This window comes from Xyrauchen texanus, chromosome 32, assembly GCF_025860055.1.
Source record: "Xyrauchen texanus isolate HMW12.3.18 chromosome 32, RBS_HiC_50CHRs, whole genome shotgun sequence".
NCBI lineage: Eukaryota > Metazoa > Chordata > Actinopteri > Cypriniformes > Catostomidae > Xyrauchen > Xyrauchen texanus.
The window spans coordinates 31,998,364-32,025,158 of NC_068307.1; the positions used below are offsets into that span (position 1 = coordinate 31,998,364).

The window sequence follows — 26,795 nt, forward strand, 5'->3', positions numbered from 1 at the left end:
GTGTATTGATTAATGAATGTGCTGCATTGATATCATTGTGCAGTATGTCAGCATATGTCTTTGAGAATTGTGCTCCTAATTGGTTTAAAATAATCATATAGTTACCAAATTCAATTTATAGCTGCTTGAGTGAGCCAAGTGAACTGAGTATGAACCTTGCATGTGAAAAGCTCTACGAAACGCCTGTCAGTGCTGGGCTTTGCTGACCACAGTTTCCCGCGGACAGGAGCCAGCTGCACCTTTGAGCTCTTCAAAATCTAATCCTGGAGCCTGTGTTGTCCCAACTTTCCCACAGCAACATTTCAATGGGGTCCAATAGAAGTGTGCCATACTCCCCACTGGATTAGTAATGGTCTCTCAATGAAGCTACCAGTTCCCCTGGGGATATATTGAGGAATGATTTACAGAATAATTCATCTTAAAGGGGCACACTTTACTTTTTGAGTGTAAAATTAAGGTGACCACAGATATGGCAAAAAAACATATTTAAATATATAAATAATACAAATCTGCACAGCCAACCCTAATACTCACAATGTAAAAGGACATTATAACATGAAATAAATAATATACACACACACAAAAAAAGAAAGAAAACAAAGAAAGAAAACAAAAATTTTATTTAAATTAATAAATACTAAGAATATGAATATGTGTTAATTAAAGACTGTTTGGTCATTGTTAAACTGCTTTGGGTATATTTTTTGCAATCTTTTGTGGAAAAAGGTTGAGTGGCTTATGTGTAAAAGTTCTTGCTGTCTCTTTACCACATGATAATATCTATGTGACAGAATGCATGTGTGTAAATGTACACAGACATAGCCAGCAGTAATATCTACAATATATGAAAGTACAATACAACAAATAATAATAAAAAACACCATAAATAAATAAAAATATTATTTATTAATTATGTAAAAATTATTATTTATATTTATAAAGTATTTTTTATTTTTTATATTTTTTATATATGAATAAATTAATAGGTGTTAATGTATGGCTAAAATTTGGTCGTTGTTAAAATAAGGTAATTATTCAAAATTTGTTTCTGAAAATGTTTTGAGCGGAGAACGTTCAAAGTTCTTACAATCTCCCCTCAACACATCCATAATATGTGACAGAAATCATGTGGTAAATATTACACATAGACTAGCCAGCATTAATATCTCACAATATATAACATGACATTACAACATATAATAACAATAAAACACACACACACACACACACACACACACACACACACACACACACACACACACACAATAAAGAACTGTTATAATTGTAGTTTTTAGAAAATATAATTAACATTTATAAAATATTTTTTTTTCTAAATAAAAAACAATATATGATTAAATTAATTTGTGTTAATTAATGGCTAAGCGCTTTGTTGTTGTTAACTTGTAAAATAATGGGGTATTATAAATAATAATATGCGGGAGAAACATGGAACATAAAGCATGTGGTAAAAAAAAAATAGGCTATTATAAATAATAAAAACCAGCATTAATATCTCTATGGAAAATGAGATTACAGCATATTATGAATAATAACAATAATATATATGTATATATAAATCTATAGCTAATAAAAAACACCATATATTGACTGCGATATGAATATTATTTAATGGCTAAACGTTTGGTCATTGTTATGTAAAATAATGTCTGATTTGGAAAAAGGTTTTCTGGAAGAGATTTTGAACGGGAACCGCTTGAAAGTTCCTATAATCTCTATTCACAGCACTGATCCTCTACTTTCCCGCCTAAAAAGTCACGCACGCTGTCAAAGCCTCGTGCACACCCACAATTTCACGCTTTCTATTTACTGCGTGCGAACACACACACGCTCCACCTGTTTGCCTGCAAAATCATTCCAGAGAATTATGGAGTTATATTTGTGCCACTATTCTGCGCGCAAAAATATATTTTGAGCGCACATTTTTTTTTTTTTTTTTTTTTGCGTGCGCATGATATTTTGAGCACGCAAAATATTTTGTATGCACAGTGGGTAGGAGGAGAAAGCAATATTGAAGAATTCTGAGCAAATTCACATTGTAATAAACTATATTCAAGTGCAAAATTGATTTTTTTTTCAGATAAGATACATTGCTTTACAAAACTGAGATTGCTTGCAAAATAATTTTTTGTACAGTCAAAATATCATCTTGCACGTGCAGAACATTTTTTGTGAGCTCACAATATCATATTGCATGCTCAGAAAAAAAATTACGCACCTGAGACTCGTAGTGACGGATTAATTGACAGCAGCTGTCAGACTCTGTTATTATTATTCCTCACACGGTCGCAAGACGACATGTACATGAATCTGGCGTGGTGAGCTGGAACCTGCTTACGTCAGCTGTCACCGCTTACGTCACGAAGTACCGCAACAGCCAATAGGAAAATTCAACTGCAGTAGCCACCGTTCAACCTGAAGAGGGCAGCACTCAGACGTTTTTACACCATATATTGTAGAATTAAAACACTTTATACACAAATGTCAAAAAAATTACTTGAATCAATGACCAGTACTAATAAAGCCCCATGCTTACAGATCATTAACTAAAAAAAGTTGGTTTAGGGTTTAGTTACCCTTTAAGGAAACCGGTGATGGAGAAGAAAAGCAGAGATCGTATCAACAAAAGCATTGAACTGCTTTTATCAAATCTGAGATAAAAGCCAAGCATCCCTGTTCTGAACTGGCAAGGCTGATGTTCTGGACATGGCAGTCATTTACCTGCAGTGCAACTCTCGGCCACTGGCGTCGCCAAACTCAAGCACACCGGCTGCACAGAGCCACAGAGACGGGTTCTCCAGGTGTGCAGAAGAGACAGGACGATTTCTGTCTCTTCACAACCACCAACAGACCACCAAACCTGCTTTAAAGCATGTTGACAGAATGCAGCTACCCAAAGTGAGTGCAAAATGTGTTCCATCTGCGCACAACTACAACTGTGAGATCTTTTCACAACACTCAAGAGACCACCAGGAGCTTTGGAGACATTGGTGATCTTCATGGCATCATTAGGAAGACAAAAATAGAGAACTGTGACTGTTTTCTCTATGCAAGTAGAACAAATTGTTTGGTTAAAGTTTATATTAATGTAGACCACAGCCGTCATGACGCATAGAATGTACCAGACTACCCCATGCCTACATTTGATGGCACATATCTATCTATCTATCTATCTATCTATCTATCTATCTATCTATCTATCTATCTATATATATATATATATATATATATATTTACATTTTGTAAAAAGGAGGACTGTCATCTCTGTATGTTTCTGTTGAAATGTCAAGATTTGTAACCTTTTACAGGTGACCAATCTATCATATTGATAGAATGTGTAAAATTGACTCATGTTGTGTTTGTTTGAAAATAAACGAATTAAATGAAGCGTTTGTGTTCAGTTTATTTATTAAAGTAATATTTGGTGTTCCATACAATTATAGGTCAATCGACAGCATTTGTGGCATAATATTGATTACTACAAAAAATAATTTTGACAAAAATTAAAAGCAAAAATCTGGGTTACAGTGAGGCACTTGCAATGGAAGTGAATGGGGCTAATCCGTAAATGTTAAAATACTCCCTTTCAAAAGTAGAGCCACAACACAATAAAACATTATGTATCTTTACAGATTTTAAGTGTGATCAAATCATTGCTAACTAATTTTCTTGCTAAAACTTTCTTGCCATGACAGTGTAATGTCAACCCTAAAACCACTGCAAAAATGACGGATTTTAACAACTTTACAGCTCAACTAATACAAGTTTTAACAGAAGAATAAACGTAAGTGCTTTTTTTTTGTTGTCTTTAAACTCCCCCAAAATTGGCCCCATTCACTTCCATTTTTCATGTAACCTTGATTTAAAAAAAAAATAAAGGAGGGACGATAATAAAATAATTTGTGGTAATCAACATTATGCCACAAATGCTGCTGATTGAGCTTAACTTCTATTGGACCTGGAATATTCCTTTAAGTTGAATAACAGGCTCAGATTTTATAAGGTTTATTAGAATAAAAAAAAAATAAAAAAAACTTAAAATAGGATATCTTAAACATGAAAGTAATGTCATAATTACAGTTTGAGCTGTTTGAGATTTGCCAGTCTTTTTGAAATTGACAGTAAACAGAAAGCTAAAATGTAATACTCCGCTTAATATTAACTTGGACATAATTATCTTTAATAATGTTTTTTATAGGTGATTTATGCTTGGTAGTAACAGCACTGTTAATTTTAGTGCTGAGAACCAAAGTGGGTATAAAAAGATTTTGTCAAGACAATTTCAGTGATGTTACATTGCACATTTTTGCCTTAATGAGACACCAAGATCCTTTAGGGCCTAGAAACAGCATGCTTTAATCTCTAGCACAAAAGATTATCCTTTACTTGGATTTTCCCATCCTCATATGGAGTAGAAAGAGGAAACTGCTCACACGAGAGACTGGAGAGTCTGTGTTCTCAGGCCATCACATACCGTAGACACTCTTGATTTTATTGGGTGTTGAGAAGTGTGCCTCTGTGACCATATCGCTATAAAGCGTCTGCTTGAAGTGTGCCGCAGTTGCTTTGATGCGAATCATATAAGACCCCACAAAACGTGTCACTGTGGGAGTCAGGAACCAGAGGTGGCCAAACACAATTAAAACAGTCTGCTTTGTAGCCCATTCTTATATAAAGACAAAGGAACAAGCAATGTTTATATTTCAAAAGCTTTAACTTGTGTAGCAACATCATGACGATGTTAAATAAATAATTTGATATGTCAAAGTCTCTGGTAATTCAGTCAAGTCTTCAGTAATCTCCTAGAGAGTACATGTACATCTCCGAGATGTCCGTTTTAGATCTTTCCATCTGGAAAGCATCACAATGTAATTATTATCTGCTAAACATCTTAAAAAGATCAGATTTACAAACATTCTAAATCATAAACATCTAAAAGACATCTGCTGAATGTCTAATTGACATCAGAGACATAACATGATAGCACACATACATCAACCAGATCTCTATTTGATGTTTGTGTTTACATTTTTGATGTGTGCATGCGATTAGTAAGACTAGAATTCGGAAATACTTCATATGGAGGACGTTGGCATTGTCTCGTGACCCGAATATATGATGTAATAACCACGAAAACTATCTGCTTTGGTTTTGTTAAACAAGTCCCATTCCAGCACAAGGAACAATTATCTTGGTATATATAGCTGTGGTGGCAGAGGCGTGGCTGAGCGCCGTGCTGTGGAGAGTGAAGCAAGGGAGATGAGTGGTGAATGATTTCCACCTGTGCTTAACACCTGTCTTGTGTTTCAGTGGAGTGATTGGGGCTTTTGAAGAGAGCAGCAGTCAGAAGCTGCTTGTTTGTTGACCGCTGCCGTTTTTCATTAAAGAAACTTTTAGTTATTTATCTGAAGCTACAACCGCATAAGCGAACATGGTTTGTTGTTAATAAAAAGTGACATTCCTGAGTTGGAATTGCCGTCTCCCGCTTCCTCATTCCTTGAACCTCATTACACTGGTGCTGAAACCCAGGATTCAGGGAGATACGTCATCATGGAGTTCTCGCAGTTGGCGGACACCATCTAAACCCTCGCTGGCATCCACCAGACCCATCACCAGGCCCTCCTGGAGTTTCGATTGGAACAGGAGCAATGTTTCAAGACTCTCCTGCAAGCCCAGGTGGGTGTTCCAGAGCTTGCTGCCACAGGGTACTCCAGCAGCGTCACCGGTCGTGGAACCACCACTTCAGATCACCCTGGCCAAGATGGGTCCCCAGGATGACCCCGAAGCCTTTGAGCCGTTTTATCGGGCGCTGACCTACGGGTAATTCAGCCACCCATTTGCCTTCACACAGCAGCTCTGGGATGCCTGCCGGATATGGTTGATATTGGAGGACCACGACACCGGGGGAATTATCAACTTTGTGGTGCTGGAACAGTCCATTGACTGCCTGCCTAAAAGGACCGCGGAGTGGAGGCAACCGAGATTCGTCCTCCGCCACCCGGATTGAGGCAAGTCACTATGCCACCACGAGGACTTAGAGTGCATTGGGCATTCCAAATTGGGGAGGAAAGGGGAGAAGAAGAGAAAAAAAACAAAAAGATCGAGTCACCCCGGTTGTCTGTGGAGACCACCTGTCACCATCCCAAATTACGAGGTTGCCAGGTTGCAAGGAGAATTCTCAGATGTGATCTCACCTCTTCCCAGGCATATGAATCTCATAAAACACCATATCAGTACGTCCCCAGGGGTAGTGGTATGCTGTCGTTCCTACGATTTACCCGAACACAAAAAAATAGTTTAGAGCTATGCTTGATTTGGGGGTAACAGAAGAATCCCACAGTGATTGGGCCAGTGTGGTAGTCTTAGTCCCTAAGAGTGAGGAGTCAGTTTGGTTTTGTGCGGATTATAGAAAATGGGGTGTCTTAATTTGACACGTACCCAATGCCTCACATTGACAAACTGCTCGATCGGTTGGGTACAGCTCGTTTCTATTCAATGCTGGATTTAACAAAGGGATATTGGCAGTACTTTTTACTCCTATGTCCTGAGGAGAAAAAAAAAAAAAACGGCCTTTTCCACAACAGTTCATTACTCTTCTGTTCGGTTTGTTTGGGGCCTCTGCGTGATTTCAGTGACTCATGGACAAAGTTCTCCACCCACATGCTGCGTGTGCTGCTGCCTATATGGATGATATCATCATAATCTATAACAACGATTGGCAGCGGCACATCAAGCATCTGAGGGCTGTCCTGAGGTCACTGAGGTGGGCGGGACTCATGGCAAATCCAAAGAAGTGTGCATTTGGGCAGGTGGAAGTAAAGTATCTGGGCTTCCACTTGGTCACGGACAAGTGCGTCCCCAAATTGATAAGAGAGTAGCCATTGCTTCTTGTCCGAGGCCCAAGTCCAAAAAGGGGGCGAGACATTTCCTGGCTTGGCTGGCTATTATCAAATTTTTGTGCCTAATTATTCGGATGTCACCAGCCCACTGACTGATCTCACTAAAAAGGAATGCCAGACCCGGTCCAGTGGATGGAGCCGTGCCAACAGGCTTTCTTATAAGTAAAAGCCGCACTCTTTGGTGGTCCACTGTTGCATTCCCCTGACTTCTCTCTCCCTTTTGTTTTACAGATGGATGTATGTGACAAGGGGTTGGGAGCTGTGATGTCCCAGGAAGTGGAGGAGGAGGAGCGCCCCGTGCTATACATTAGCAGAAAGCTCTCGGTAAGAGAGACTAGGTACAACACGATAGAAAAGGGATTGTCTGGCCATCAAGTAGGCGGTCCTCACTCTCCGGTACTACCTGCTTGGGAGGGCCTTCACCCTCTGTTCGGACCATGGCCCACTCCAATGGCTCCACCACATTAAGGATACTAATGAACGGATCACTCGTTGGTATCTGGCACTTTAGCCATTTAAATCCAGTGTTTTAAATGTAACGTCTCCTCCGCTCCCGAGGTATTATGGTATCGTTAAGTGTCCAGTCGATCCACACTTAAAAATCTTGCCGGAAATAGTTGGTCATCACGGTATTTCTCGCTTACTGCTTCATGACTACAGTGGATTTTAACATACTAGCCCATTAGTATACTGTTTTTGACACACTATATAGTAGAGAAGTATGTATATTCAGACACAGCGCATGACTTTTCTGTCGTCGGCACATGCTAATGCCGTTCGATGCATGCTCACTTGGACTGCTTTGTGATACTATTTTAGTAGTCAACGGCTGGTGCATGCATGTCGAAAAAATATGGGCTACATATTGGACAGTCCGAACATTTGCATTCTGTGCACGGAGTGATAAGCAACACAGACAACCGAAGTATATTTTGGCCTTAAATGTATACCGAAATGTTGAGCGCTCGACAGTGCACAAGGAAAAAACGAACACACAGTATCTGTATTGTGGCCTCACATATTCTTATTCTTGAGCTGTTCATATTCAATGTCACAAATGAAACGGTTATCCACAATTTATCTTTATTGAGGCACTGTTGTTAGATTGCAATGTCTGCAGTCTAGATTGCATTGTGTGTGGATAATTAGACCAAGTAAGGCTGTAGAGTACCTTGATAGCTTTGTTGCCATTGTCAATCATTTAACATACAATACAGAGGCAATTAAAACCATACTTGAACCTTTAAGATCACATCACATCACAGGATAATGATTGAACTGGGCTATGACAAGCAAACCAAATCTGTCCTACAATCATTCATTTTCAACAAATGGAAGACATGTCCTCATATCTGCACTCACAGTTACATGCAAATTATATTAGAATGCTACAGATTAAATTAGGACGGCACATGTAATCCTAATAATTTAAATAAAAAGCTCAAACAATAGATCACTGTAAATGTAACCGTTCACAGGGTGAAGATATCAGTAACAGAAAACAATAACAAACGGATGTTATTAGCTGCAGTACTTCCACTTAGTAGATTAAATTTAGTCATAGATTAGAATGATATAAAAATAGATTTACTCCATTTACTAACTGGATATGGTAAATTCTGAAAGCAAATCCTATATACAGTGGCCCACACTTAAATGTGTGAATTTCATTGCATTAGGTAACAAAATATCAAACGATTGCTCAAATGCAAATCAAGCATTTCTCAGAACTAACTTCACTTTGCGGTGCAATTTTTTCTTCCAATGACTGTTAACTGGCGTCAAGGTGATTGTTAGTGGATGTATAAAGTCAGTCTGATTGAAATTTGTTTGAAAATAAATGCCATCGGTTTGATAATTTTTGTTATAAAATGCAAAAGGAACTCGTAAAACATAAAAATTCAAAATACCCTTTTAGGACAACTGTAACAGTGAAATGATCACTAATCAGAGCAAAACAATATAAGAAATTTCCAGTGCACTCTGAGGTTTGATCTTGCTTACTCCTAATTCCTCTCGTTAAGGGTCCAGCAGACTTTCAAGATCAGAGGTAACGGAAATCTGAAAAGACGTGCAGTTTCTTGAGTACATTCAGTCCTTCGAGAGCTGTTGCCACCAGTTTCCTAGCCCATAAAAAGTATTTCTTATACACAGGCGGCCAAAAGTTTGGATTAATGTACAGATTTTGCTGTTTCAGAAGGAAATTGGTACTTTAATTCACCAAAGTGGCATTCAACTGATCACAAAGTATAGTCGGGACATTACTGATGTAAAAAACTGCACCATCACTATTTGAAAAAAGTTATTTTTGATCAAATCTAGACAGCAGCATCACTCGAACACCTTATCCTTGAGTAATCATGCTAAATTGATCATTTGGCACTAGAAAATGTCTTGACATTATATCAAACACAGTTGAAAGATATTTGGTTCATTAAAAGAGCTTAACATTGTGTTTGTTGTTGAGTTGCCACAGTATGCAATAGACCGACATGTCTTAAGGTCAATATCAGGTCAAAAATGAAAAAGAAACATCTTTCTCTAGAAACTCGTCAGTCAATCATTGTTTTGAGGAATGAAGGCTATACAATGCTTGAAACTGCCAAATACTGAAGATTTCATACAAAGGTTTACACTACAGACTTAAAAGACAAAAGGACAACTGGCTCTAAAAAGGTAATAAAGAGATGTGGAAGACCTGATGTACAACTAAACAAGAGGATAAGTACATCAGAGTCTCTAGTTTGAGAAATAGACACCTCACAGTTCCTCCACTGACAACTTCATTGAATTCTACCCGCTCAACACCAGTTTCATGTACAACAGTAAAGAGAAGACTCAGGGGTGCAGCATTATGGGAAGAATTATTGAGCTTTTGTGGGATCAGCTAGACTGTAAGGTGCGTGAGAAGCGCCCGACTAGACGGTCACATCTATGGCAAGTGCTACAGGAAGTGTGGGGTGAAAGGTAATCCGAGTATCTGGACAAACTGACCGCTAGAATAACTGTAAAGCTGTCATTGCTGCACATGGAGGATTATTTTATGAGAACTCTTTGAAGTAGTTAAAGTTCTGAAATTATTTTTCATATTGTAATAGTAATTTTTCACATTATTAATGTGCTGACTATACATTTTGACCAGTTGAATTCCACTTTGATGAATAAAAGTACTGATTTCTTTCCATGAGATAAAAATCTGTACATTATTCCAAACTTCGGGCCACCAGTGTACGTTCAAGGCAGCACCAGTCGGCAGGAGTCTTCTGTTCTGGAGCCCTAGTGTGCCTTTTTCAGCAAGTCATTTGGGCAAGATGAGACATCAGAGGATAATTAATTTGATTGTTTTATAAGTCTTGATGGAGGGATTTGGGGGAAGGAAAGCTTTTGGGTCAGAGATATAGGCAAGACTGGCAAGACCACTTAACCCATGTAGGCATATTTCCATTCTGTAAGCGGCACATACGTCTGCTTGACGACTTGTGGTGATGTCCATCGGAGGACGTAGTGTGGACCTCCAGGCTTGTCGTTGGTGCCTGAAATTATATTTTTAACATGAATTCTAAAGTCATAACATGCCTAAGTTGTTCTTAAATTTTTGGGTTCAATAATGTCAATTAGGACAGGAAAAGATTTTGACTCATAATTCAGAGCACAAATCATGGTTACAGTATCCACTTACGATGGAAGTAAACTACAGTGGGTTCAAAAGCAGAAATGTGCCCTCATATTTTTTTTAAAGCATATAGATAAAGTTACTGTTTACAAACAAACGTTGACATGGCAGAACTGCTGTCTATGGGTACTTCACTCAAACTGAGCTGAAAATGCACATGGGGCTACGGATTGTGAACGGATATTTGAGTAAAAATAATATAATTTTCGATTATTACATCTTTGCCTATATTTTGACGGCAGTAAACAACTTGTTAATTGGAAACTGGCTGTTTTAATATGCTATACATGATGATATTGAAGTCAAATATGAATATTTAATGCATATAGACCAAAAATGTATGTAGTAATGACACATATTTCTTGTTTAATGGTAGTTTTCATTTCTATATTACACATGTCAGGATTTAGAAGTGTTTTAAGCATGCAAGAATGTGTATTCATCAACCTGTTGCATGTCCGACATAATCACATTGAACAAAGTTAAAATTGTTTTGCCGATAGTTCAGAAAGAACGACCCACTTAACTTTATACCATAGATCAGTGGTCTCAACCCTGTTCCTGGAGGCCCCCCAACACTGCTAATTTTGGATATCGCCCTAATCAAACACACCGGATTCAACTCATCAGCTTGTTAATGGAGACTCAAAGACCTGAATTGGGTGTGTCAGAAAAGGGAGATATACAAAATGTTCAGTGTTGGGGGGTTTCCAGTAATATGGTTGAGGACCACTGCTATAGATAGACCTTTAGAATAACTTTTATTAACATTAACAAATATTGTGACATGCTTAAAGTTTATTCAAACTGCAGTGCTGCCCATATTTACCATTGAAATCTGCTGCTCAAAAGAACCTGGAAGCACAATTGAGATTATTCAGGACTAAATAGTTTATTATTTTAGTTGTAAAGTTGTCCAAGTAAGTTTTTTGTGGTGGCACTTTTTCTCTAGAAGAGTGAACTTTTGGTTAAGCATAAATCACAGCAAAACGTATTTTCTTTAGTAATCAACATTGTGCCACATGCCGTCTATAGACTTTAAAGGAATGTTTTGGGTTCAATACAATCGACAGAATTTGTGGAATGTTAAGAATGTTTTTTTTGGCTCATTACATTAAAATGCTTTTTCCGAAGTAAAGCAACAAGACATAAACATTATACAGGTTATCATGATTTTAGTCAATTCCTAACCTTATCTGTGTAAAATATATATTCAACTTTGTTGAGTCATGATGATCATGAAACACTGGTAAACCCTGTAATCTGGCTGTAACGGCGCTAAATCCCTGATTAGATCACATTAAAATTATGCTAACGCATATAATAATGAAACATTTAATGTTTATGAACTGCCCACATTCACTCCATTCCTCTACTCAGGCAATGATTTTTCTACTACCTGATGCTCTGGCGCCACCAAACGGTTGCTGGGCCACAACGGATCCTGTCGATTTGTCGTTGACATAATAATTTCCAGCAGAGTTTCTCAAGGCCTTTCCTGCTTCGTCAATAACAGCCCTGAAACAAGCAACGACCTCATGAACTCCTGTCAAGACGTTTTGATAAACCGTTGTAGGCCAACAACAGTGAAAAAGATTCTTGTTGAAAAGCTGGGAATGTGCTGAAGCGGATTTTTTTAAATGGATAATTATTTGCATACTAACATCAGGGACATTGATGAAACGGTGCTACACTCACTTATCTTGAGCAAAGACGGCTCCTGTTAGGGCGTACGGAGATGTGTTGTCTATTAAGTGCAGGACCTTTTTGTAGTCGTTTTCAGGGTAAACATATACCGTCAGGACGGGCCCAAAGATCTCCTACAGAAGCAAAAAACATATCAACAGATTTTGACTTTCACTTTTGCCATATATTGTTTAAAAATAAAAAAAGAAGAAGAAAATGGATTTAAAAATGTTTTAATTGTGCAGAAAATACCCATCCCTCTGTTCATTTTTTTTTTTTTTTAATAAAAATTAGTTCTCAGTAAAACTCTTACAATGAAAATTGTCCATGGGTTTATTGTTTTACAAACTAATGAACAAGTCAAAGTTATTTTCTATGGTAAATCGTGGTAGGCCACTAGTGTCGCTACAGTTGTATTTAACCTGGAATATTCCTTTAATCACTTTCTTTTTTTTAATTTAAACTTTCTTTTTATGCAAATGGATTACATATTTGTCTATGTTCTAAATATCTTGATCACTCATCCAATTAGATAAGGGTGGTTTGAGATTGATTTATCCAAACAAACTAAAGTCCACTCCTTCACTGCTCTAAGCCTGTGTGTGTGTGTGTGTGTGTGTGTGTGTGTGTGTGTGTGTGTGTGTGTGTGTGTGTGTGTGTGTGTGTAACCCTGGCTGATGGAAAACCAAACCTTAAAACTGAACCTTTGTGCTCTCACTGAATAAAACCACAAATACCAAATCTTTGTATACAAGAAATGACATACAATCATATTTCTACCTCAATCATAATTTTCTCCTGTGGGTCTGTGGTCTCAATGATTGTGGGTTCCACAAAATATCCTGTTTTATCATCACAGCTTCCCCCAGCGATGATCTTCAGATGTGGAGAAGATTTGGCGTGTTCCAGCCAACCCTTGATCCTCGAGAAGGACTTTTGATAGACAAGACATTTAGCAGATTTGTTCAGTATTTTATGAGTTCCACAGGAAGTTAATCAAAATGTAATGCACTTTCAGCTGTTTTGTTATTGGACAAATAGAAGGCTTGTTTGTACCTTGTCATCAATAACTGCGGAGAAGAACGTGCTGAAATCTTCGACAGGCTGTAAAGTGAAACAACAAAAAATGTATGTACAATTCTGTATTTTTTTATTACCAATCGCTACGATCATAAAAGCATAATACTGCTCTTACTATTTCTGCAGTATGCATACTGTGCACCAGTGCTGGAAGTGTTTTGGAATTAATCATAATTTATCTTGTACATAAATATTGCAACGTCTTTTTGTTGTGATGTGTGTCCTACTAGTAAAATTAATCTTGTTGCAAGTAATGCTATCATTTCTGGACAAACAAAATAATGCATACATTGATGGAACGTTTAACCAAAGTAATGTCGTGCAGACTTTTTACATTGGGAACTTCATCACAATCGAAGCTCAACAAGTATGAGATAATGAAATACAGGTGTCGTGAAAATCCAAAGCCTGCATTAACCAAGCAAATAATCTAATACAAACTTGAAATGCGCAGAAGAGCAGGTTTACAATCTGGCACTTTTGAAAAATATCTTAGAGCCACACAGCAAAGTCATAAGGATTGAGGAACACACACACAACGCTCCCAGAACAGTCAGTCCCAGACAAGAGACAAGTTCATTATATATCAGAGTTTCTCTACCGGTGGGTCACGATTCAAAAGTGTGCCGCAGGTCTATTCGGACTATGTCATGGACAGCAGGGAAAGAACAAAGCCATGGTTCTCGAATTAAAAGTTGCTCGGCTAATTGTTAGCTAGCAAGCAAAGTCCCCCTTGTTAAATAATAATAATCATAAAATATATTGCCGTTACATAGAGGAACTTACAATGGAAGACGAGTTGTATGCACCTTATTGTAACTGCAATTTTTGCTTCTTTTTTTAAAGAATAATGAGTTTAAATGATTTTCTATGGTTATAAATGTTGTCGATTGAGCTTAACTTTTACTGAACCTGGAACATTCCTTTAACCCTTGTGCATCAATTAAAAAAAGTTACACATAGGTTCATTATGGACAAAAATGGCCATGTCCAAAAACTGTCATAAAAATATTATAGATTTATATTTTTTTCCACTTTCACTGACATAATTTTTTTAACCAGCATCATCTCTAATCATAATGACCAAACATTCATTCATTTTTAGAATTTTAACCCTTTAAACGCTGGTTTGTTTACATAATGCCACTGTTGTTTTTTTTAGGAAAAAAATTTAAAATAGTAATTATTTTCAATTTAATAGATGCTAAGCAGAATTTTTTTTCTTTGATTATTAGAGCCTCGGATATGTCAATGATTAACAACAACATTCATTTTGATGCTTTCATATTTTTTATGCAGTATCAGATTTTAAAAAAAGCTACCACTTAGGTCCATAATGGACAAAAATGGCCATGTCAAAAAGTGTCATAAAAATATTATAGAATAATATTTTTTCCACTTTCACTGACATAATATTTTAACCAGCATCAGTTCTAATCATAATTACCAAACATTCATTTATTTTCAGAATTTTAACACTTTAAACGCCGGTTTGTTTACATAATGCCACTGTTGTTTTTTATAAAAAATATAATAATTATAATTATTTTCAATTTAATAAATGCTAAACAGAATTTTTTTTATTTTTATTATTAGAGCCTCAGACACATACAAACCACACTCTGAAATCCATACCAACACACTCACACAATTATATATTCATAATGTATCTAATTGGCTCTATAATATGCATAAGCCAAAAACAGCAGAAAACAACAACAAAAGCGATGATATGCCAAACCTGAAAAAATGGCACGATCTGATAAAAAATATTTAAAATGTAAATTTTGAAGCCTTGCCAACATAATGAAAGCATGTTAAACAAGATTGCATAATTTTATAGTTAAATGGCACTGGGATTAAAAATCGCAGTTTTAATGGGTTTCAATGTGCCATTTTTGTCCAAAACGACGCTAAGAGGGAGTATTTTGTGTAACTAGTGCAAAAAATATTTTTTAAAGAAAATAGGGTGAAATATTAAAATTCAAATAAAAATTCACACCTGTGGAAAATTTTATGCAGTTAGCATTAACACAGACAAAGTTATCAAAAAAAAAACTGAAAAAGCCAAAAATGTCCACAAGGATGCACAAGGGTTAACATATTTTTCTTGACTCATTGTTTGATCAGAATGCCAAAAAAAAAAAAAAAAAAAACACCACACTACAAATACAAAATTACCGGCTGAAATATAATCACTCACGCAATGAAATCACGTGACGACAATGTAGCATACTGTCATTTGCGCACTGTTTTACATACTATTTTTTCCAAACCAATAGGCAGTATGCAGTACAAACTGTGCAGTAAGCAGTATGGAAGTATTCAAGTCCAAACACATCCCATGTCAAATTAGCAATTTAAAATCTTTTGACCACAATGCAGTTTTTGACAATGGATAGCAGCCATAAACATTAAACCTTGATCTGTTGCTGTAGCCAGTAATTACAAATTCAAATCTTCTACTTACATTTCCCAGTTTGATCTGTTTGAGCACAGTAAGGAGCCCCTGTTTGATTTGAGGCCACAGTGAATCTGGTACATACATCCTGGAACAGGCCGAACATTTCTGTCCTCCGTACTCAAACGCAGAGCGGATGGTGCCGGTCACCACGCTATGAACATCTGCCGACTTGTGCACAAAGTGGAAGTTCTTGCCACCACATTCTAAAACATACATATCAAATACAATTAAGTGAAGCGTACATTTAAGTAACCATTCAATGGTTAAAGCTGAAGTATCAAATTTTTTCGGAGTTAAAATACATTCTTCTATCCCAGCTTAATATACAGAGACAACTATAAGGAAGCCATTCATAAGTTAATTTTCTCAAACTGTAAAAATCATGTCTTTGTGGTGGATAAAACGGTGTGTGTATGTTTTGAATGACCCGCTTAGATCTGCCGCAACAAGGGGTACTGGGTAGCTCAGCAATTATTGACGCTGACTACCACCCCTGGAGTCACAAGTTCAAATCCAGGGTGTGCCGAGTCTCCTCCTCCAGCCAGGTCTCCTGAGCAACCAAATTGGCCCGGTTGCTAGGAAGGGTAGAGCCACATGGGGTAACCTCCTCGTGGTCGCGATTAGTGGTTCTCACTTTCAATGGGGCATGTGGTGAGTTGTGGGTGGACCGTGGAGTGTAGCATGAGCCTCCACGTGCTGGGAGTCTCCGCGGTGTCATGCACAATGAGTCACGTGATAAGATGCGCAGATTGACGATCTCAGAAGTGGAGGCAACTGAGACTTGTCCTTCACCACCCGGATTGAGGCGAGTAACCGCAACAGCGCGAGGACCTACTAATTGGGCATTCCAAATTGGGAGAAAAAAAAATAAAAAAAGATCTGCCCCAACAAAGTTTGTTGGGGGTGAGACTATCTGGCTGTTAGAACAACGGAAGGTGAGGGGCATATTCAGAAATCTGTTTTGAAAAGATTGTTTATTTTTGCAAATTAGTTTGGTGGCACAATGTCGCAGATACTTTAAAGTAACTACATCTTTATATTTTCGTAGGAAACACCCCTAATAAGAATTTAAATATTAAAGAAAATGTTCTGATGCAAAAGGACAACAAACCTCCAGCAACACGAGGGAAGTTACGATAGATGTCCAGATTCTGGGCCACCTGCTTCCACAATCGCTTAAAAGTTCTGGGGATAAAACAGAAAAAAATGCAACTTATAAAACTGGACAAATCTTTAATACGTAGATACAAAAATATCTAAATATTACAAGGCTAGTGCCTAGATAGACTACTGTATATAAAACACTTCAGGTAAAATATCAAACTAAGGTTATAAATGTCTGTAAACATTTGTGTAGATTTGGCTTGAACTTTGAGGGGGTTGCAGCATTTCACATTGACAACAAATAGAAACAGCATGCTTTAAGTCATTAAGTTATCATTGTCATCATTTATTAAGATATTCAAGTTCAAAATTGTAAACATTTTAGGTTAGAAACACATAAAACATCCAAAGGATTTAAACATTGACTTGGCACTGCAAGGTCTGACATAGTTGTTAACCCAGACAGAAGGTTACAATCATATGGGTGTTCGTGAACTTTGGGCAAGGGGTTGATTTTTATTGAAGCACACTGATTTAAAAAACGTTTTCTCATTAAAACGGACTTACCAGTCCTCCATCAATTATTGTGGAATTTTTTTAATGCCTTTTATGTATAGATTTTACAATTTTAGCCTTGTACAAGACCCAGACTTTCAATATTAAACTATAAAAATCCATTATAAAAATTAAAAAAAGAGAGTGTAATAAACAAACCATTTCACCGTTTACTGTGTGAAAATTATTTTGATCAATTTTTTCAAATACTACAGTCGCACAGTTGTGGCATCATTTCCACCACATACTATTTTTGTTTTTTACAACAGACTACAGATTGGCTCCATTGACTTACCACGATCTCGTTGTGTCTAATTTTCTTGTCTTGTCATATTATCTGAGCAAATTTTTGGGTAAGTTACTCCAAAAAAAGTAATTAATTACAAATGACATCTACATTGTAATTAAATTACTGTACTTATTACTCTGTCTGAAATGTAATTAAATTACTTATTACTTTTCTAAAACCCATATTATCTTTGACCAGATGGACAATAAAAGCTTTTCTGGTCCAGGTACACATTATGAGTCAGGTCACTAGCCGCTAAAACATTTTGGCAAAACTGGCCCAGGCACACAGAGACATTTGTGTAATTTTCACCACACCAAACAATTTTGCCCCTAATAATGGTTTAAAAGTTAATGCACTTGTTAATTATTTCAATAAAAGTTTCAGTGAAGAGCATGCTTGAAATATGTTATATCAAGTAATGTTTGAAGAAAATTTAAATTAAAAAGATAAATATTAATTGTAAGCAAAATATTTTTATTGGATAGTTTCCAATCAAGCTAAAATGTTGCCAAATTACATAAAAAGAGTGAAAAATATTATTTAATTGTCTGTATTTAGAATATTTATTTATTTTTACATAAAAATTGTAATTTCAGTCAGTGTCATTTCCACCACAGAATTCTAATGACACTGTGGTGGAAATTTGTATGACTTTCAGACAAAATTCCAAACATACATTGTTAGTAGACAAAATTAGAAAATGAGTGAGTATAAAAATTGTTTTAACAAGACTTCCATGGTGATAAAAGTGCCCAAAGTTGAACAAACACCCATATATGACAGTGACTGAGTCAATAAGCACAGAATGAGACTTACGGGACACTGCCGGTAAAGTTAATACCAGCCAGATGTTTAGAGGATGTGATGGTGTCCCCAAACACTGGCCCATCAGCTGGCACAAACTGGATGATGTTGGGTGGCAGTCCAGACTCCCGCAGGATCTTATAGATGGTGTAGCTGGCGGACATAGCAGTGTCACTGGGTTTCCACAACACCACGTTACCCTGGATGTACATATTTGATGTTGTCAAATTTAGGACTTGTGAAGCAGAGCTCACTGATTTGGTACAGAAGACTAACCATTAGAGCGGGGGTGCCCGCCAGATTTCCACCAATGGCTGTGAAGTTGAAGGGGGCGACAGCAACTACAAATCCCTACAGCAAAGATATACATGGAGTTACACCAAGAAATGTGCCATTCAATAGCTTTGTGTGAGCAACAGATGGAAATTTAGCACATTCATGAGAGAAATAGTTATGCCTGATTCATAAATGGTCTGAATGGTTTGTTTATGAATCAGACCGATTCGTTCAGCAAGTCTGCAGGAGAAGCAACCCACCTCCAGTCCACGGTACAGCATGGTGTTGGTACTTCCATCACTGTTTAATGGCTGCTGATGTTCTAGTTCAATCGCATGTTTGGCGTTGAATCTGAAGAAGTCAATGAGTTCTGCAGCAGCATCTATTTCTGCCTGGACAACCGTCTTACCCTGAAACACACGCATCAAAAATCATCATGACTAATGTATGCAGGAATAGATCCTCAGACATACATTAATCTTGAGTCCAAAAGATAATTGTACTGGTTAATATCAAGCGACATCAGCCTTCAAATGGAAAGAGGTCTCCGTTTGAGGCATTTCTAAATGTTTGTGAATATGTACCTGTCCGATCATAGTCTTGGCCAGAACTTCTGCCCTCTTGGGACCACTGATGATGTCAGCAGCTTTGAAGAAGATCTGAGCTCGATCTGTAACTGGTTTGAGGTCCCACTCTTTACGTGCAGCCACAGAAGCCTCAATGGCTTTATTTATCAACTCCTAAAGACACCCAAAAAAATTAAACCCCTTTCAATGAAACTCTATAAAAATCAATGCATTTAATCCTACAGTAAAAACACTGCCTGGCCAAATTGATTGGATCATTATTGCATCCAATTGCATTGATTGGAACATGATTGGATCATTATTGTAGCGAATAATATTTCAGCTGACAACAATTCTTTAAACCTAAACTGATGCAGTGTGCAGCTTCTCATTTCTTAAACAACCATGTCGGAAGATGTATCCCGTGGTCGTGGAAAAGATGTTAATAGTGAAAATAGTTTAATAGTGAAAGTAGGAGCATTTCCATGTGCACAATGAGACGAGGACTAAACTAAGTGGTTACTGAAAAACAACTTCAATTTGCTAGAGAGCATAAAGATTGGACTGTGGAGCAATGGATAAAGGTCATGTGGTCTGATGAGTCCAGATTTACCCTATTCCAAAGCGATGGGTGCGTCAGTGTAAGAAGGGAAGTGCATGAATCGATGCGCCTGTCATGCATAGTGCCCACTGTACAAGCCTCTGGAGGCAGTGTTATGATCGGAGGTTGCTTTAATTGGTCAGGTTGAGGCTCAGCAACATTATGCAGCAATAAAATGAAGTCAGCTGACTAACTGAATGTACTGAATGACCAGATTATCCCATCAATGGATTGTTTTCTTCCCTGACGGCACGGACACATTCCAGGACGAGAGTGATGAGATTCATCAGGCTCAGATTGTGAAAGAGTGGTTCAGGGAAAATGAGGAATCATTTTCACACATGAATTGGCCACCACAGAGTCCTGACCTTAACTCCATTGTAAGTCTTTATGGAGTGGTTCGATTCTCTCGTCATCAATACAAGATCTCGTCTAAAAATGCATGCAAATCTGGATGGAAATAAATGTTGTGATGTTGCATAAGGTTGTCGAAACAATGCCACGAAGAATGCATGCCATAATCAATGCTAAAGGGGGTCCAAAGAGTACGCAACTTTTTGTTGGCCAAGTGTATATGATCTCATGAGATCAAGTGACCTGTTAAATAAAACATCCAAAACATATTTGATATTTGAAGCATCTGACATGGGTCAGGTCTATACTTACTTTTCTTCATATTCATTCAAAAAAAATATTTATTTTAATAGCACTTAATATGTACACCTTCTCTTACATTGATACATTAATATATATATTTTAACCTGAAATGTGTTCTGTGTCAACTAGCCATTAGCAGCATTTCCATATTTTCTTTTAATATACTTTCAAATCATACCATACCTTATCGGCATAGCAGAACTTGGACACTTTGTGAGAATGGTTGAAGGGCTGTGAGGAACAAAAACAATTTATTTGAACATGAACGAGAACATGGCTTGTAGTGAACGGCGATAAAGCAGTTATAAAGCTATACCGGTACAAATACTGCTACAAATACGCAGCATGGTACAGAATGCAAAGTTTGTGCTACAGATAATTATTTGTATCTATCATCAAATATTTTGTAAAAACTCCATGAATTTAAATGCACAATCCAGAAACAATAATAGCCACACTATGTAAAAGAGCTGGCACTAAGAACATTGTTGTCTCTAAACATATTTCTGGTCTAGTTCTTATGTTAATGCAGGAAAAAACTCAACATAAATGGACGTGACGGCTGTGAAAGTGGCACTTACCTATAAGCTAGGTGATTAGCAGACTTTGGCCTGTCATATGGTCAACAGATCCAATCCATGTTCAATGGAGAGTGAAAAAGCTTTTGTACCACTTTGCACATTTTTCAAGAATAATAATAAGGTAAAGTGGCAAAATAAGGTAAGAGGCAAAATGTCGGTATCAGTCCCTGATCATGATATACTGTATATCGTTATAGACCAAAAATGGTAAGAATCTCGCAATATAAATTTTTGCTTATATGGCCCACCCCAAATGACTTGACTGTACAATATATACTGCTGTGAATGTTTGGAGGCTCCTGTTAATGTGATGTTTTTCTGATTCATTGAGAGCAAATATTTTTTCATCCATTAAACCGAAGTCTCTGAAGAGCATAAATGTGTTCTGAAAGAGATCTACAAGTTGACATCAAACCAACAATCAACTCACAGACAGCTGGTATCTGATATCTTTGGTCCAAACTTCTTCATTTCCAACCACACATGGAATCTCTTCAGTCTTTCCCTTTAGATTGTGTAACACCTGATATACAAAGTAAAACGTCAATAAAAACTGCTTCAGTGTATTGGACATCTGCGACTGTGTGTGATTGTGTTTTACCTTTTCCAGTTCTGCTCTCTCTGTACTTCCCTCTTTAAACCCCAGGATGGGCTCATTCTTGACCTCCACAGCTGCATATGAGAAGGTCTTGAACCTCCAGAAAAACAAGACCAACGAACCATGATTTGCTTGTTTTGCTACAATGTGAATTACTGTGCTGTAACAATATGTTTTCACTTGATGTTCAGAAATCAGTAAGCCTTCCCACACGTTTTGACCATTGAATTTCCATTCCAGTCACTTGTGATAACTGTAGAAGGATTATAAAAAGTCCTCTCCAAAACAGTCTCTAGAATTTACTCCGAATGGTGCCAAAAACAAACAAAAGAAAACATCCAGTGAGCGACAGTTCTGTGGATGGAAATGTTTTGTTGATGAGAGAGGTCAACAGGGAATGGCCAGACTGGTTCGAACTGACAAAGTCTACAGTAACTCAGATAACCGCTCTGTACAATTGTGCTGAGAAGGATATCATCTCTGAATGCTATTCTGAGATGCAGGTTGGTGCTGTTTTGGTGGCACGAGGGGGACCTATACGGTATTACGGTGGTTTTAATGTTGTGGCTGATCAGTGTATATACAGCTCTGGAATAAAATGACACTGTAAAATTATCATTTGCTCTGGATTTACTATCTGTAGGTATCTGTTTGAGTAAAATAAAAATAATAGTTTTTTTTTCTATAAAGTACTGACAACATTTCCACCAAATTCCAATTAAAATATTGTCATTTAGAGCATTTATTTGCAGAAAATAACAACTGGTCAAAATAAAAAAAAAAGATGCCGTGTTTCAGACCTCGAATAATGCGAAGAAAATAAGTTCATATTCATTTGTAAACAACACAATACTAAGGTTTTAACTTGGGAAGAGTCCAGAAATCAACATTTGGTGGTATATCAATGATTTTTAATCACAGCTTTCATGTGTCTTGGCATGCTCTCTACCTGTCTTTCACATTGCTGTTGGGTGACTTTATGCCACTCCTGGTGCAAAAATTCAAGCAGCTAGGCTTTGTTTGATGCTTGTGGCCATCCATCTTCCTCTCGATCACATTCCAGAGGTTTTCAATGGGGTTCAGGTCTAGAGATTGGGCTGGCCATGACAGGGTCTTGATCCAGTGCTCCTCCATCCACACTTTGATTGACCTGTCTGTGTGGCATAGAGTATTGTCCTGCTGGAAAAACCAATCCTCAGAGTTGGGGAACCCCAGGTCATCACCGATCCTCCACCTGGTTGTCTAATGGTTAGACGGAGACCTGGAGAGGTCTTCAAGCCACAGTGTCTCGCACCCACTGTGAAATTTGGTTTTCTTTGCATTATTCGAGGTCTGAAAACACGGCATCTTTTTTGTTGTTTTAACCAGAAATGTTGTCAGTACTTTATAGAATAAAACTTTGCATTGCATTTTTCTCAAACATCATTTTGCTGTGGTCTCTTAATTTTTTTCCAGAGCTGTAATATATATAAATTTTCATGGGAACCCTGATCAGCACGCAAAAAACTTTGACTAAAATATATCATGTTCATATGATCTTTGACAATCAAATATTCTAGAACAACCAAAACACTCAATTAGCAACTTATATGAAGTAATGAGAATGGATGCAAAAAAACAAAAACAAAAAAAAAACAAAAAATCATATCACCCTGTCTTCACCTTAACATTTCAAACTATTTCCAAACAGCTTGAAATGAAAAGGACACCTGCTTCAACTTGCATAAAGAGTGAAGCTGTTCAATGCTTCTGCAGAGAGTCTCAGCATGTGCATTATGCTTATGAACAGATCACACTGCAGTCATAAAGGAATGATACACTTCAACAAACAGATCTCACCTAACTAACAGTGGGTGGGTGGACAGGTTTCTCGTGTCATTACATAACAAAAGCTGGTCTGCCTTGTCTATGTCCACGTTCTATCACTTAATCACAATCATATAATGTAAATATATGCATAAGTGATTATTGAACGCAAAAAGTGAGACATGTCTAGAAAGCTTCAAAGTACTCCCTAAAAAGTGAAAGTCGTGTGTGAGTGCATGTGCACTTGCATACATACCCCCTCCAAGACTGACAGACGGCTGCTCTCACTCGTAGCATGTTTAATGTAGATAAACAAGACAGGGAAACAGATTATAAATAAATACGTATAATTAAAAAATATCCTTCTGCTGATAAACTGCAAAGCCTATCAGGGATTAGATTATGTTACTTTTTGTATCCTCCAAGATCACAGGAACTATCACACGAATGGGAAACTGCCATTCGACTTAAAGGGGGGATTTCATAACAAGGGAGATATGTGTTACGTTTTACATTTACTGTAATTGCGTAGGAAGTTGTTTCTTATAAATAAAAAGCATTAATGTTTAAAAGATAAAACATAAAACATTATAGTTAGGTTTGCAGATTCTTTATGTAGAAAAAAATATTTTTCTTTTTTTTTTAAGTTAGCGGAGCCCCTATTGTACATCAATGGAACAGACCAGAGGGCGAGTCTCTAAGTGGCCAATCCGCATCGGAGACGTTCCGCTCTCAGCCAATCACATGAGAGACATTTTTGACACACAAGCAAGGTGTTCTATTTATAAAAGATTAACGTTCATTGTGTTTTTATATAATAAAGGGATAGTTCACTCAAAAATGAAATTCTCTCACTATTCACTTACCTTGATGTGTATGTCTGTCTTTCTTTAGCAGAACACAAATGAAGATTTTCAGAAGAAGATTGAGCGCCATCAGGTCCTTAGAAGTACACCGGTGCCAGCACTTTGAGGTCCAAAAGTTACATTTAGGGTGTGTTCATACTTGCAGTTCGGTTCTCTTGGTCTGGACCAAAAAATATAATAATAAATTTAGTCCTGGTTCGCTTAGTTCGAAAATCTAAATGAGGAGGTTAGAGGCTACAACTCTTGAGGTTTAGCCTACTGTGGGTGAAAGCCAGCTAGATGATGATCTTCAGACTTTAAGGACAAAAACAAATGTGAATTCTTACCCACTGACTTCTTTCGGAAAAATCCCCAAAGCCTCATTTGCTTAATTTTTGCTGTCTTTCCTGCTAATTGCCGTTAACTCGCCACTAAGTAACGTTAGTTGATGTCAACGACTGTGCAAGCTCCTCCTCTACCTGCTGCATATTCAACAGAGAGGAAGAAACGGAGTCGCCCATAGGCTATCGACAGCAAAGGAACTTATTCTATAGGCTAGATTATGCCTATGTCTATTTTTACAGGCTGTATGCAGTATGTGCAAAGCCAAAGCACAATGACATAAGGCAACTTATGATTTCGGGGGTTTACATAGGCTTTTGTCCGGTTTCATATTTGTCAGTCAACTATTCAAAATACATTCGGGGCTACACTCAAAACATTCGGGGGTGATGCCCCGGCAAAATCGTCTGCCGCCGCCTCTGATCAGATGGACAGATTATTCCTCAAATTCTCAGGGGAGGCAGAGCTTATCCTAGGGGAGGCACTGCCTCCCCCAGCCTCCCCCTAGACACGCCCTGCTTCATGTTATTGGTCCGTTTAGATATCTTTGTCCATGCTGAGTTCATATATCAGTCGAACTGAATCAGATTTCCTTTTAAAGCAGACCGAGACCAACTATTCAGGGGGTCTCGGGCCGCTTGTTTGGTGCACACCAAGGTTCGGATGCCAGCGTTCACACTTGTTCAAATGAACCGCACTAACAGAGCAATCACATCAGAGTTCGTTTCAATCGAACCAAACCTGCCAAGTGTGAATGTGCCCTTAGGCAGCATAAAAGTAATCCACACAACTCCAGTTGATCAATGAATATCTTCTGAAGTGAATCCATATGTTTGTGTAAAAAATAAATAGATAATTAAAGCATTCTTAACTTTTAAAAAGCGTTTCCTGCCAGCATCTAACGTGAACATGACGTAAGAGCATCGGCGAGTTCGTGCGAGAGTTCGGCCATTTCAAACTGCATCAGAGCCCTGGATGGAAGCGCTGATTTAAAGTTAAAAAAGTTTTAATTATCGACTTGTTCCTTACATAAACCTATCGATTCACTTCAGAAGACATTCACTGATCAACTTGAGTCACATGGATTACTTTTTTGCTGCATAAATGTGACTTTTGTACCGTCAAAGTGCTGGCACCCGTGTACTTCTATTATAAGGACCTGATAGAGCTCAATCTTCTTCTATCTTCATTTGTGTTCTGCTAAAGAAAGACAGTCATACACATCTGGGATGGCATCAGGGTAAGTGAATAATGAGAGGATTTTAATTTTTGGATAAACTATCCCTTTAAAGGATCTATGTGTTGCTCTTTTATATACAATATTCCACATTCAAAGTTTATGTCCTCATAATTTCTGTTATAATTTCTGTCATAATGCACCCCAGTTGATTGAATATTTAGACAAATGTATAAAAAGCATGCATGTACATAACAACACAAATGTTAATTTGACCATATGTAATCCATCAACAGAGTTTTAAAATATGTTCATTTCAAAGCATATAGATTCAAAAATAATAGAAGACAGATATAATGATTTTTTTCATAAATAAATTCAGCAAGACTATCTATAATATTTGGACTGTTCCCATGAGTAGAACACTAAATGTTTGTTTCATACTCCATGACAGATATTGTTTTCCTTTCATCATAATCTTTAGTAATACTGTACCTAAAGGCAAACAAGGCCAGTTTATTTCTTAATATCAAACATCATTCAAACAGAAGTACAGTATTGTAAGATCCACCTCTTGGTCCAATGGTGGCATCCAATACTGTGGCAGAAGGGTACATGCATGTCTTTTTATGCACTGTAAATAATACTTTGATTTGATGTTTTATTAATCTTATCATTAATTATTTTCTTTATTTCATCGGACTCCTATTATGAAAAACCTTGTTGATGTATCTATGCTCTGAATTTATGTTTTGTATCTTATTATTTTTT

The 26,795-nt window shown here is 37.3% G+C and overlaps 1 protein-coding gene across 1 annotated transcript; it reads right to left on the minus strand.

Annotated features, from left to right (window-relative positions):
• Positions 1-7,985: 7,985 nt before the first annotated feature.
• LOC127625906 (delta-1-pyrroline-5-carboxylate dehydrogenase, mitochondrial) lies at positions 7,986-24,953 on the minus strand. The gene is made up of 16 exons (XM_052101351.1): positions 24,853-24,953; positions 23,917-24,686; positions 21,858-21,951; positions 21,687-21,779; positions 20,859-20,906; positions 19,436-19,591; positions 19,112-19,261; positions 18,852-18,926; positions 18,588-18,775; positions 16,932-17,005; positions 15,827-16,023; positions 13,333-13,380; positions 13,057-13,209; positions 12,289-12,410; positions 11,990-12,108; positions 7,986-10,450 (listed from the first exon to the last, which is right to left on the minus strand). Exons 2-16 carry the CDS (start codon positions 23,955-23,957, stop codon positions 10,338-10,340), a joined length of 1,671 nt encoding a protein of 556 aa, XP_051957311.1. The 5' UTR covers positions 23,958-24,686; positions 24,853-24,953; the 3' UTR covers positions 7,986-10,337.
• Positions 24,954-26,795: the final 1,842 nt, after the last annotated feature.